This window comes from Panulirus ornatus, chromosome 64 (genome assembly GCF_036320965.1).
Source record: "Panulirus ornatus isolate Po-2019 chromosome 64, ASM3632096v1, whole genome shotgun sequence".
Classification (NCBI taxonomy): Eukaryota; Metazoa; Arthropoda; class Malacostraca; order Decapoda; family Palinuridae; genus Panulirus; species Panulirus ornatus.
The window spans coordinates 2,540,325-2,555,248 of NC_092287.1; the positions used below are offsets into that span (position 1 = coordinate 2,540,325).

A 14,924-nucleotide genomic window follows, 5' to 3' on the forward strand; every position below is an offset into this window, starting at 1 on the left:
CTGTATATATAGGCCATATCTATTGAGTTCCTATAAAAAACTGTCAATCCCGGAGGCTCATTACCTCAAAATATATAACATAATCAGCCACTGTGTTCACAACCAGTTGTACCCGTGTGTACGTAGTACCCACAACACTCACGTACGCCCCCCTGCAGGCGCCACAACAACGTCAGGTCCTCCTCCATCGCTGTCCACTTCCACAACAGAACCCTAACCCCATATACGTCCTCCATCCCCTCCCTGCCGTGCGTACCTACAGGAGGGGAGGCACCTGTAGCCACCACCCGTGTAGAACCCCCTCCCACACACACACACACACACCCACACACACCAGCCGCCCACCGCCCATGAGGGCTGGACAGTGTACAGTGGAGAGGGCAGAGTTAATATCTCAGAGGGTTGCTGGTGGGTGGCGGCCATATTAAGGGGCGGGACAAGGCCGTGAACTGACGGTGGCTGACGGCGGGGTGAGGGAGGGTGACGGCAGGGTGAGGGAGGGTGACGGCTGGGTGAGGGAGGGTGACGGCAGGGTGAGGGAGGGTGACGGCAGGGTGAGGGAGGCCGATGCTGGCTGGCGCATTACTAAGGAACGTGTGGTGGTGGTGGTGGTGGTGAGGGTGAGGGAGTAGCGCTAGCTGGTGTGATGGAGGTGGCAGCATGATGGAATGAGGGAGCAGTAAGTAGCGTGAGTGGCTATACACCAACATCAGTCCAGAAAAAAAAAAAAAATCAACTCCTTTCACTTCACCAGTGCGACCCTTGGTCTGATAAGGGTCGCGGGTCAGAGGTCAAGGCCATCACATACCCGCGTCACAAGGCGATCAAAACCAGACCCACCTCTACATGAAGGGAGACGAGGAACCTCAGGGAGGTGACGTTCTTGCAAACACATCTACCAACACCTTGACTTACGTTATCAAGAATACTCATCATCCACATGTAATACACACACACAGTGAGAGGGTGAGAGTGATGGGAGAGGCGGTGAAGGAGAGGGAGTGAGAGTGATGGGAGAGGCGGTGAAGGGGAGATAGTGAGAGTGCTGGGAGAGGCGGTGAAGGGGAGGGAGTGAGAGTGCTGGGAGTGGCGGTGAAGGGGAGGGAGTGAGAGTGCTGGGAGAGGCGGTGAAGGGGAGGGAGTGAGAGTGCTGGGAGTGGCAGTGAAGGGGAGGGAGTGAGAGTGCTGGGAGTGACAGTGAAGGGGAGGGAGTGCGAATCCTCCTGGTCAACCTTGAGGCAAGAGGATTGGGAGAGGAGGAGAAAACACGAGAGAAAATGACTGGCGGTGGGAGGGGAACGGACGGAACGGACCCACAGGCTGCAACATGGCCACGGACACACACACACACACACACACACTTACACACACACACACACACTACACACACACACACACACACACACACCTGACAGTACCGTCAAGAGGGATGGACAGGAGACGAGTGTAGGTGAGACAAGACGGGAGAACGGGACGACAGAGGAGTGTGGACAGACGGAGTGGTCGAGAGGAGAGAGAGATGGTCGACGCAAAGGTCGAGAGGAGAGAGAGATGGTCGAGTGACTCAAGGATATACAGATGGGTACAGAGGACCAGGTGGCACTGGCAGGGAGGGGGCCGTGGGGGTGGGGGGGTGCCAGTGCCTGGAGAAAGCATCGTGGATGGGGGGGGGCAGGGGGGAGACATGGGCATCTGAGGCAGATGTGGGAGACAGCGAACGAGGTCAGGCAGTCGGCGGAACCGATCGAAAGGTCAGCGAGGTCACTGCCAGGCAGGAAGGGCTTCTGAATGACACAGGAAGGGTACATGTTTCTTCTTCTCACCGCTGTAAAAGAATGAGATAGATAGATAGATAGCTATATAAATAGATGGATAGATAGAGATAGAGACGGACAAAGAGAGACAGACAGATAAATAGATGGATAGACAGAGATAGAGACAAAGAGAGACAGATAGGTAAAAAGATGGATAGATAGACAGATAGACACACAGATAGATAGATAGATATTGACAGTGAGGCATACGTCATAACGACAGACATACGACACTTCACCTTCACCATCAAGGTTAGCGCTGGGAGGCACTCGTGCGCCTGGAACACGCCCCCCGTCTCCACGACTCGTGAGCAGCGGGTCACCCTCTCTTACGCAAGCCTGGACGGACGGGCGGCGTACGGATCCCCCCCCCCCCGGGGGTTTCCTGGAAGTCCAACATCTACTGCCGGACACCCGGTCATTACGAGCCAGACGCACGTGGTCGCGTCCACCACTTGCTTGACAACCACGTGAGGCGGGGGGAGGGTAGCGTGGTGGGGAGACGCATGTCCGCTCGCCTGGAACGTACCAGACAGCCTTCCAGTGTCTGGAACATACCAGACGGCCTCCCGGGGTCTGGAACGTAACACTAGATAGCATCCCGGGGTCTGGAACATACCAGACAGCCTCCCGGGGTCTGGAACGTAACACTAGATAGCATCCCGGGGTCTGGAACATACCAGACAGCCTCCCGGGGTCTGGAACGTAACACTAGATAGCATCCCGGGGTCTGGAACGTAACACCAGACGGCCTCCCGGGGTCTGGAACATACCAGACAGCCTCCCAGAGTCTGGAACGTAACACTAGATAGCATCCCGGGGTCTGGAACATACCAGACAGCATCGCGGGGTCTGGAACGTAACACCAGACAGCCTTCCAGTGTCTGGAACACACCAGAAAGTCTCCCGGTGTCTGGAACCTACACCAGACAGACCTCCTATAGGGGGTGTTCTGGAACGACGACCCCCATCACCCCTCCTTGGCCCTGACAGTAACCTCTTATAACCCAGACAGGGAAGGATGACACGTCACTACTCACCACGACAATACCGTCCTCGCCCGAGGTCCTCACGGTGGCGCCGAACCACTGGTTGCTCTTGTCGTCCAGCTGCTGACCCAGCGGGTGCACGTTGTTACCTGGAGGCGGGCGGCGGCCAGGGCGATCACCCACACGGGGAGGCAGGGGGAGGAACATCACCCACAAAGGCGGAGGGGGAGAGTGAGGCGGGGGAGGGAAGGGGAGAAGAAACACGTTAATACACACACACTGATACACAAACACCGGATGAATCATCTACCATCTACCCTGATGGAGGTAGATATGTACCTCAGTCTCGTCCAAATAGATATATGAATATATTTGAATATATTTCCTAATTAAGCTTTTTTATCTTTGCAAGTTCTTAATGCATTCTCTCATGTACGTTGACGTTTAGGATCATTTCAGCTGCAAGACTGTACTTTAACAAGTTAAAACACTAATGTACACTGAGTTAATGACTATAATTAACACTAATTAATAATGACAAATGTATGCAAAGCTGGGGCTCTTCTGAGCATAACACTAAAACTATGAGACTAGAACACTAGTTTTCTTATCGTACTATGTAAAACTAACACAACACAAATATAAAAAATAAAGTGTTTCCTGAAACTTGATGCACAGAATAAAGTAAACATACAGTAAACAGCCACTTATACATAGTAGGTTAACCAACTGTAGACTACAGAAAAGGTTCTCTAATGGACTACGTAAACCATAAAGGAAGACTAAATACAGACGTTTCATGAAGTGTGTAAACTAAACAACACCAAAATAATCACGGAATAATGCAACAGGCAATGTAAACTACGGTAAACCAACAGTAAACGTGGATCCTTAAGCAGATTCTAGTAAACTACTGGAAGCCAACAGAATCCAGGCCTTCATAAACAGAATATATACACAACGGAAGCCAACAGGTTACATGGGCTCTTCAACAGACTATAAATACTACGAGGAGCAACAGAAAACACGGTGGACCACTTCAACAGAACTATACACACATTGGGGGGGGGGGGGCAACAGAGAACAAAGGGGATTACGTCAACAGAATACACCCTCCACGGAAGGCGAGAGGGGGGGAACAGACGGGCACCACCGCAACAGACCACGTCTGCTAATTCGGGTCTGCCAACTGTCAGGGTCTAATGTGAACAACAATTGGGCCGGCGGGCCACCCCGTGCAACACTGGATAACCCAAGACTCACCCCACCAGGGGATGAAACACACACACACACACACACTCATTCTCTCTCTCTCTCTCTCTCTCTCTCTCTCTCTCTCTCTCTCTCTCTCTATATATATATATATATATATATATATATATATATATATATATATATATATATATATATATATTCGAAAGAAAATAGGATGCGGTTGGTAGCTTCTGGAACTGATATATGCTGCTGCTTAATGACCAATTAGCCGTCAAGTCATTAATCTTAACATACACACACACGAACGGGTATGGACCGAGAGGACTAAGTAAGGGAAAAAAAATTCTACAAGTTGTACCCCATTTATCACAACCCTCCCCTAACCTGTCACCTACTGACACGGTGTATATTTACCACTGCTTGTGAGCAAACATCATGACACCAGCTATGCGAAGTGATGACTATTACTGCAACAAAATGGTCTTGCTTATAAGCAACTGTTATGAGCTCTATAACACTGTAAGTAATTGTTATGAGTTCTATAACCTGGCCGTCTACATCAGGGACAATATATATATATATATATATATATATATATATATATATATATATATATATATATATATATATATATATATATTGACAACATAACTGTCTTAGAATAATGGATGATTGTCGACCTGCTTATCCAAAAGGAAAATGAGAGAATTGTGTTCGAGCTGTGTAAAGTGCAAAACATATATATATATATATATATATATATATATATATATATATATATATATATATATATATATATATATATATATCAGCAAGAGAGGGAGCTCCATGTGACCCAATAATTACAGCAGCCTTCACCAGGGAGAAAAATATTACCTTCAAAGAGGCAGAGCAAATAATTCAGCTGCCACAACATCCTTCAGAACAGGAAACTAAGTCATTCACCGCAAAGGCCCTTGAAGGAGAGGTGACCAGTCAGTATGCTGAGTGCTTCAGTAACCATTCCCCTCCCTCGAGTTGAACCAAGTCAGCATAGCGAGCCCCCATGGAGCGGGCATATCGAACGCCATATGGACCTGGATAAGCATATCCAATTCTAAATAAAAGGAAGTCCAACATTATGAATCCTGGATATAAAGAAGTCAGCATAACGAACCCTCAGTAACAACAAGTCAGCATAACGAACCCTAAGAAATATGAAGTCAGCAGGTCGAAACTTATATATACAACGAAATAAATATGTGGGAGGTGAGGTGGTGGCGCCTTCCGTGCTCTGGGGTTGTGAGAGACGGCAACAGGAAACATGGACGCCAACGTATCCGCCCGCCTGACCCGGTACACACACAGACAGACACCAGACTGTGGCAGACAGACTGGGAGGCTACAATCATCCTGCCTGCTTGTTAAAGCAACTCTGGATGGTTGGTATAATTCGTGCTCTCACCAATTTAGATCTCTGATTGGTTTAGCTTCTTTAGCATTGGGTTTAATTTCTTCATTATTTTTAGTTTTTCCTAAGTAATTTGGTCTTCAAATGACTCTACAAGCACATACATGCTCTCATTACGTATAGCCCTAACACTATAAATACCCTAGTATATTAAATACTTGAGCATTTGATAACTACCCCATATCATCCTTGCTTCAGTACAATGTAAAAAAAGTAATCTGGTATAATAATATCTTCTTTCTTCAAATTCTAAGTTCCCGCATAACTGACTGATGGCCGCCCAGGCGTAAAACAACGCAAACTATCCTCATTTCTGACGCACAAAATCTTTAATAAGAGATTGTCATCACAACACAAAGAGCCTTGAACACCTCGGGTTTGACTCTTGCTCGACGCAAAGCCATCAAAAACATCGACAATTACGACATTCATCCACGAGAAGGAAAATGGTGTAAGATGCAGAATAAAATCAAGATCTCGTGCGTTGTTCTATTATAGCCACCCAGACATGATGTGAGCTATGTACGTACACCAGTTTCACACATCGTTATCAGACGTATTTTTATAGCGAACTGGCGAAGCTGCCAAGGAGGATAATCTACACAACGTGCTATAAATACATATAAAAAGTTAAATATTACCAGAATCTCGGCTTGATAAAAAGCCTCGCCTAATATCTTACGACAACAATGGTAATAAAAAAGATAATTGAGCTCACGAGCGCGAACAGCCTAGTCATGGTTCTGGCTGCAGCAGTGAACGGTGAGGGAAATGATACCTGGTGACCACATGAACCATCACCAGGTGAGGGTGTGAGACGCCCAGCACGACCACAACTAACAACTACAACCAACACCATCCAACACTCGGTCATAACAGAGTTATAGAAGACGCCATCCGTGTAAACACACATATCAAATGCTACAGAGTATAATACTAAATAAATATCTGAATTAACCCACTGTCATCTTACAGATAACGCAAGACTGCGTTATGTAAGCGTATTCCACAAAACCCGAGTCGTCCGTGTTTGATCTGAGGTGAAGATAAATATGGCGGTACTGCGTCTGGATCCTACCTCCCTCCCTCACTCCCAGGCGACCACCGCTGAAATCGGCTCGCCAGCGCGTATATCTAGCAGCCCTGAATTCCACACACTCCCCTCTCCCTGAAGACAGATCGGGCGTCACTGTACGCCAGCCGATGACGCATCGCGGTACTTACGAGAAATCTCGAATACAAATACGTATATAAAAAAATAAAAAAATAGGGTCGAATTCAACCATTTCTTTCTGGCGTTCATCTCGGGGTAACTGTGTCGGCTGCAACGGCGTCCCAGACAGCAACAGATTGTCTCCTGGACACAACTCTTGAAGTCTTGAGATTACAACCTCGCGATATATAAGCCTCATATAATCACAGACGTGCAAATGGGTAGGAGAAGAGGAAAGATACCTAAACATATATATAGTCAGAGATTGATGTTTTAAAAATGGTATTTGAACTGTTGATTGAAGATTTGCCATCTCTGCAAACATATAGTGATTCAAAAAAAAATAATGGCACTAAAACGTACCAAAACTTCAGTCTCATAATGACCATTGGATCACTAGGAGGTTATAACCACATAACACTTTCTCCTACACGACTTATTATTACAAGACCAATCCACCGAAAGAAAACGGGGATCGCTACCTTAGCAACGTCTGATCCAAGACAAATAAACTACGTTAAATCCGTCCGTATTGGTAAACTCCGCCCAGAATGGGTACAGAACCTTGCCGGAACCTCAGTCCTTATGATAAACTATTAAAAAAGCTGTAAAGAAAACGAGAGAGAGGTAAAGGCTTGTAATAAAATGGCAAAATCTGGTGATGATTTCTTGTGGGCAGCGGTGAGGGGGCCGGTGCAGGCCAGCAATCAACATGGGCGTATTCCACAGTGTCCATCCACTCTGACCGTACCGTTCTGCTCGAGGAACGTACCGTTCTGCTCGAGGAACGTACCGTAGTGTCTTAGGAACGTACCTTTCTGCTCGAGGAACGTACCTTTCTGCTCGAGGAACGTACGGTCGTGATAAAAAGGCACATATTTACTCACAACTGATAACGATACTGTAAGAGTAATCATAATAAACTCTGCATTAATCCTTGTGCCAGTAGATTCTTTTCCCACTGTGGACTGAAATATATATATATATATATATATATATATATATATATATATATATATATATATATATATATATATATATATAATGGCCCAGTTTGCTTGCGGCCACACCAATCAAGCTGAGAACCAAAAGCGATCGTGGTAGAAAAAAAAAAATACAGTACTGTCTGTATCTTACTGGAGTTGAAGGGGTCAAATATCATGTTGGGTATGCCCATGTGGCCTGGAGGAGGACGTAGGGGAGACACGTGTTAGTAACAGCACCAGCGCTAGGGGAAGAAGGGCGTATGAGGACTTACAACTAACAATAGGGTTTTTTAAAGTAACTTTTAGATGAAGGAATTTGATGTGTTGCTTCACATGAGACCCAAGTGTGTTATAATTCACCCGGGTATAACAGCTTCATTGATCAATAAACAGTTCAAATGAATCCAATGTTAATTGAGATGGTTACAACCAAATGATTATAACTGTGGCTTGTAGTTTAGGTGGTTATAAGTCAATATGGTAATAAATGTACACTGAACAGTGGGAAGCAAGCAACACATAGATGACCTTATCAGAGACACATGTACAAGACAGGTATAGAAGAATATTATACTCAAATGGTGGACAATTAGTGGTTAGTTATATGACCCCAGGACCCCTGTCACAAGACCCCAGCAGCGTGAATGTGCACTCCACGCAGGAGCAAGGTAAGGTGGCCTCCCCTGTGGAGGGGGACGTCCTGGGCAGGCTGCGTACTTCCTTGACAATCCGCTAACGATAATACAGCCTCGTGGAAGGTGGTTACATCATAACTACCAATTAGATGTAAAATGAGCCACAGATATACATATCCAGACACTGTGCATCACCAGACTATGTCCATGTAAACAAAAAACCAACTATAAGTGGTAAACAAAAACAACCATTAGTGGTAAACAAAAACACAATCATAAGTGGTAAACAATGAAGGGACAAAGGACATACGACGAACACAAACGTAAACAGACTAACGAGGTAAACAAAACAAACTGACGAGACAAACAGTGTGAAGAAGTAAACCAATAAACCATAATAAACCATCCTAAACCAACCGGGGCCAGTGTGTCTGGCTCACCCGGTGATAACCCCCACGTAACATGATCTACTACAACCTATACGGAGTTATGACACAACCTGGCGCATGAGATATGCACAGACATACACATTACAATGGTCATATGTACAACCACAGCATGAACTAACACACATACACACACACACACACACAAACACAGTATGAGAAACACAACACAATCAAAGCTTCCCTTCACGTGGAGGTAAGGTGGCGTCCCGCAAGGGGGAAGGTTGGATCCTCCTCTGCTGTTTGACCAGCAGGGGGTGTGGGGGCGGGGGGGGGGGGTATAATCACCAATAGGTTGTCGTCACATGCGGGAGGAAACAGGCCATTGAAACCTGAATGGAAAATCGACCACCGATTACTCGTAACCCGCCAGACCAATTACCTCGATGTCCCTAGACCGATTACCCCGGGGTCCCAAGACCAAATATACCCCCGGGTCCCAAGACCAAATATACCCCGAGGTCCCAAGACTAATTACCCCGGGGGTCTCAAGACTAATTACCCCGGAGTCTCAAGACTAATTACCCCGGGGTCCCAAGACCAAATATACCCGGGGGTCCCAAAACTAATTAACCCTAGAGTTAAAAGACCAATTACCCCCGGATTAAAAGACCAATTACCCAAGGGTCCAAAGACCATTCACCCCAGGATCCCTATGCCCCCCTTTGATGGGCCAACTCTCTCTCTCTCTCTCTCTCTCTCTCTCTCTCTCTCTCTCTCTCCCTCTCTCTCTCTCTCTCTCTCTCTCTCTCTCTCTCTCTCGGGAGATCAGTAACACGATACCGACGACCTGCCATCAGCCCCTGCGCACGACCACTAGACCTCCCCGAGTACGACGCTACGACCCTTAACAACGACAGCACGACCAGTGGATACGACCACACTACGACCCCTCATCACTACCATGATGGTTACGAGCCTCTATTGCGACGGTACGACCTACGTCACTCATCAGTCGTACCGTCGTGCTCAAGGGGTCGGAAAATCGTACACACATACACACACACACACACACATATATATATATATATATATATATATATATATATATATATATATATATATATATATATATATATATATATATATATATATATATATATCTACAAACAAAAAACAGGCAAATAACATCCCTAATCATTTTACGAAAACTACTTACACATGAACATCAACAAACATATACACTCACAAACAAAATAAAAGAAAACAAAATAAACAATTACGCATATATCAAAAGTCAATGTCGTTAATTAGATGATACATTCCTAATGCACTAGATGATCCTTAAGTATTCTTAGTTATGTCTAGAAGTGAACATTTAGATTCTAATGTACACAAAGCTACTCTAATTCTAATGTACACAAACTGCTCAGATTCTAATGTACACAAAACTACCCTACTGAAGGTGTCCTCACCATCCCTGTCGAACCCCCGACTGAAGGTGTCCTCACCGTCCCTGTCGAACCCCCGACTGAAGGTGTCCTCACCGTCCCTGTCGAACCCCCGACTGAAGGTGTCCTCACCATCCCTGTCGAACCCCCTACTGAAGGTGTCCTCACCCTTCCTGTCGAACCCCTACTGAAGGTGTCCTCACCGTCCCTGTCGAACCCCCTACTGAAGGTGTCCTCACCATCCCTGTCGAACCCCCGACTGAAGGTGTCCTCACCGTCCCTGTCGAACCCCCGACTGAAGGTGTCCTCACCATCCCTGTCGAACCCCCTACTGAAGGTGTCCTCACCGTCCCTGTCGAACCCCCTACTGAAGGTGTCCTCACCGTCCCTGTCGAACCCCCGACTGAAGGTCCTCCTCACCGTCCCTGTCGAACCCCCTACTGAAGGTGTCCTCACCGTCCCTGTCGAACCCCCTACTGAAGGTGTCCTCACCGTCCCTGTCGAACCCCCGACTGAAGGTGTCCTCACCGTCCCTGTCGAACCCCCTACTGAAGGTGTACTCACCGTCCCTGTCGAACCCCCTACTGAAGGTGTCCTCACCGTCCCTGTCGAACCCCCTACTGAATGTGTACTCACCGTTCCTGTCGAAGGGGACGTAGTTGCAGAGGTCGGGGATCTCTGAGGAACACTGGAGGACGGCTCCTGCCCTGGCCACGCCCAGTTCCCGCTGGTCCGTGTCGTACATGGGCGCCCCAACTAACAACCTGCCGAATCACCAAAGCACTCGTTACTTGAAGGCCATGAACAGTAATTGTGTGTGTAATCATCTCTTTGTGCAGTACTAGGAGGGAGCTCTACACTCCTGGGATAAGTAGAGTACAGGGAGGGAGTTCTACCACACTCGTGAGATAAGTAGAGTACAGGGAGGGAGTTCTACCACACTCGTGAGGTAAGTAGAGTACAGGGAGGGAGTTCTACCACACTCGTGAGATAAGTAGAGTACAGGGAGGGAGTTCTACCACACTCGTGAGATAAGTAGAGTACAGGGAGGGAGTTCTACCACACTCGTGAGATAAGTAGAGTACAGGGAGAGAGTTCTACCACACTCGTGAGATAAGTAGAGTACAGGGAGGGAGTTCTACTACACTCGTGAGATAAGTAGAGTACAGGGAGGGAGTTCTACCACACTCGTGAGATAAGTAGAGTACAGGGAGGGAGTTCCACACTCCTACGGCCATGAGTGGCCCCTCGGTACGTGTCGTGGGGAAATAAGTAAATAAAGAGTTGTTTATTGAATTCAGGCAGCTGCTCGGCTAAAAGTATACATTTGAGGAATTGCATAACTGGGGGGTGGGGTGGGGGTGTCATAACAGTAACTAGTTGATTAATCACAAAAGCGCTAAAGATCAAGGAGGGGCTGGATACTTCAACGCTTAGGACAAGCACATGAATGAAGTCTATCTACATAGTACAGGAAATTTCTAAAAGCAAATGTACTGGTTTATACGTGATACATTTAGTGGTGTTTACCTGACCATGATATAAAGTTACAAGCTCGCTGAGATACAGTAGTATTGTATCGACATAATGATGTATTTAATGGTGTTCTCACGTTGGGATAACTAAAGCTATTTGCCTGCTTCGCTGTGTACTCACATTCATGGCTTGTTCATCACACTCAGAGTGGCGGGTACGGGACAATACGTGTCCCACCTGTACAAGCAGTGGTTTGGTACAAGGTGGCTGTGGTGAGGGTAGCCGGTCTGAGACGTGTTAGTTAGTTTGGGTGGTAGAGAGAGCTCTGGTGTCTGTCCTGGTGTGGTTGTATACCAGGCCATCGCCTCTCTGACTCGTCGAGGCAACTCTTCTTACTGTCAGCGAGCCGGCCAGAGGACATGGCAAGGGTGTCGTGTTGTTTACACTGAGGCAGACCGCAGCGCTGACCTAGGTAGGCCAGGACACAAGACCCTCACAGAGGGATTTGCCCTCTCGCTCGTTCACTGGCTGAGGTCTTCTGATGTGGATCAACTCCTTCACAACCAACATTCACGGAAGGTAAGACAACACTAGGTGTGATGATGGTGATGATGGCTGGTAGGTCCAGTCAGGCGTCGTCCAAGTAGAGAGAGAGAGAGAGAGAGAGAGAGAGAGAGAGAGAGAGAGAGAGAGAGAGAGAGAGAGAGAGAGAGAGAGAGAGAATCCGAACCCAAATATCTCGAGTGAGCGATTCAGTCCCATGTTACACAATCATCCCAGCTGAACACTACTTCACTACAGAGACCATGACCACCACAGGTATGATAACTACAACATCCACACTTGGCTTGCTTATAATAACCCTCTATTATGCTCGACACAATCACAACCTTCAAATCGTCAAAAAAATTAAAAAAAAAAAAAAATCATACACCTAATGACTCCTCAAACTGGTGTATAATGTCCCCAGGTACAATCTGGCCACATGTAATTATCCCCGACCGCGCGGTAATTAAAGAGGAATTACCCCAACTCGAGAAATTACACCAACTACATCTCTGCTGCCAAATTAATCACCCTATCCTGGGGGGGATTTGAGGGAGATTAAGCCCAATCACGACTCACCCTTCGCACATAATCACCTACCCCGGGGAGAGGAGACAGACCTGGGAGGTAATTAATGTCATCTCCGTAGTGATAGTAAACATTAAGCGACAGGAAGCTATACCATTATTGTGTACTACACTCATTTTGTCTATTACGTCTGCTGGTAATCTTGAGTCTTACTCTTGCTGGCCATGACGTGTTTCGTTTTCATAGTTTATGGTCTAACCTGACCTGGTCTAACCTAACCTGGTCTAACCTAACCTAACCCGGTCTAACCTAACCTAACTCGGTCTAACCGAACCTAACCTGGTCTAACCTAACCTAATCTGATCTAACCTGGTCTAACCTAACGTAATCTAACCTAACCTGGTCTAACCTAACCTAACCTAACCTGGTCTAACCTAACGTAACCTAACCTAACCTGGTCTAACCTAACCTAACCTAATCTGATCTAACCTGGTCTAACCTAACCTAACCTAACCAAGGCAGAGGAACCGAGCCGGCTGTGGCCCACGCCTGTGCACGCCTCACTGTTACAAGCATCATTGCCCTATGATGGCGTACTGGTGATATCGGGAGACGTTGTTGGGGCAAGCAACTGGCCCCTCGCCCCTGGGAAAGCCATCATCCCGGTGTTCCTGCAGGCTTGCTCCTCTCCCTTTACACACACACACACACACACACACACACGCGCGCGCGCGAGAGAGAGCATAAATGAAAACAAGGAGAGATGTAAGGATATATTTCTTAAGCCAGAAACTTGTAGAAAAACGAAACAATGTATAAAAAAAAAATAAATGTAAGATGCAACAGAAAATCTGAACACTTAAATGATAATAAATGTACGCTGGGATCAGAACAGATGCCCCATGAGTAAACTCTCTCTCTCTCTCTCTCTCTCTCTCTCTCCGAGTTACGTAGCCTCTATGTCTCATCACGACATCACTACAAATACTAGAACTCAAAAATCCTCTAAGATCACCTCCAAATCTAGATTGTGTGGGATTCAGTCTTCCCTCTCTCGGTAAGTCAAGTGGCCTCTGGGAAAAAAAAAGAGAAAAAGAAAGGCAATAACAGAGCGAATCCCTTACACAACCGGGATGATGCGTTGCCCACATCCTACCTACACTAAGCTACTGGTACCCCTGCTTCCCTTGCCCGACGCGTACGTATACCACACACCCCACAATCTTCCCTCTCATACTTCACCTTCCCCTTATACCCATCCTCTCATCTGGAACACCATGAGCTCTCTGGGTCCTACTGAGCGACACCTGAATTGCAATGCTTGCCAGCGTATTTCCAGACGATCTAAAATGCACACAACTTGAGTCTCAGTTCGTTCCTAAATCCTTCCTCTCACACCCCGCATCGGTTCACACAGCAAGTAATTTGCGATTTATGAGTTACAAATGATGCTCTTGAATACACACCAGATCATTCATAAAACCATGAGCGCCAGCGAGCACTCCCACGGTCGTCAAGACCGTCATAAGAGGCCTTGATGTGTGAGTTTGTTTACCTTACGTCAGCCGGCACTGAGCCAAAACCTTTTAAGATTTCATTACATTTTTTTTTTTTTCATTTCACGTAAATTTCACCACTAAAATTGAACGTCAATAACCACTGAAGTTTTCAGAACTCTAATATCCACTATAAAACTGGATACACAGCTGGTAAATAGATATTTCAAGTTGGGGAAACGGATATGACGTAGTCAAACAGAGCGAAGAAGGTATCCTGTATATAACGACAGAGGGTTACGACCCTCATCTCACGGGTCAGTGACATTTTCACAATCCCGAGAGAAATGTAAATACAACTCCCTAACTCTGTCTCCATTTCACATACATGGGTATTCTTCAGTCTCAGGGTTGCAACAATGACTAGTCATAATAATGGCCACAAAAATGCTGCATGACAGAAACTCAGCCCAGATGACCAACTCGCTCTTTACCACATACTGAAACGAATACGAAAGTAGGTTAGCCCTCTGTCCCATCATGGTATCAAGTGGCGAATTTGATAACGAACGACTCCTGAAATAAAGAGGTGGTTGGAAACAAGACACTCAGCGAATGTGGGGTGAAAAGGAGATCTACAATGAAAACCAAACGATTCAGAGATGAATGGCGACAGTCACCAATAATTATGAAATTCTGAGAGAGAGAGAGAGAGAGAGAGAGAGAGAGAGAGAGAGAG

General features: G+C 46.5%; 1 protein-coding gene across 5 annotated transcripts in view; it reads right to left on the reverse strand.

The window, feature by feature from the left end:
* LOC139746257 (integrin alpha-PS2-like) overlaps window positions 1–14,924 on the reverse strand; it is a 243,685-nt gene that overhangs the window by 199,458 nt on the left and 29,303 nt on the right. For all 5 annotated transcript variants that reach the window (XR_011712120.1, XM_071657283.1, XM_071657282.1 and 2 more), the window contains exons 2-3: window positions 10,776–10,903; window positions 2,855–2,952 (exon numbers count right to left, since the gene is read on the reverse strand). Coding sequence is in view for 4 of the 5 variants with exons in the window: in XM_071657283.1 (XP_071513384.1) it covers window positions 2,855–2,952; window positions 10,776–10,903 (226 nt within the window). In the remaining variant the exon portion in view is untranslated. The remainder of the gene's footprint in view (window positions 1–2,854; window positions 2,953–10,775; window positions 10,904–14,924) is intronic.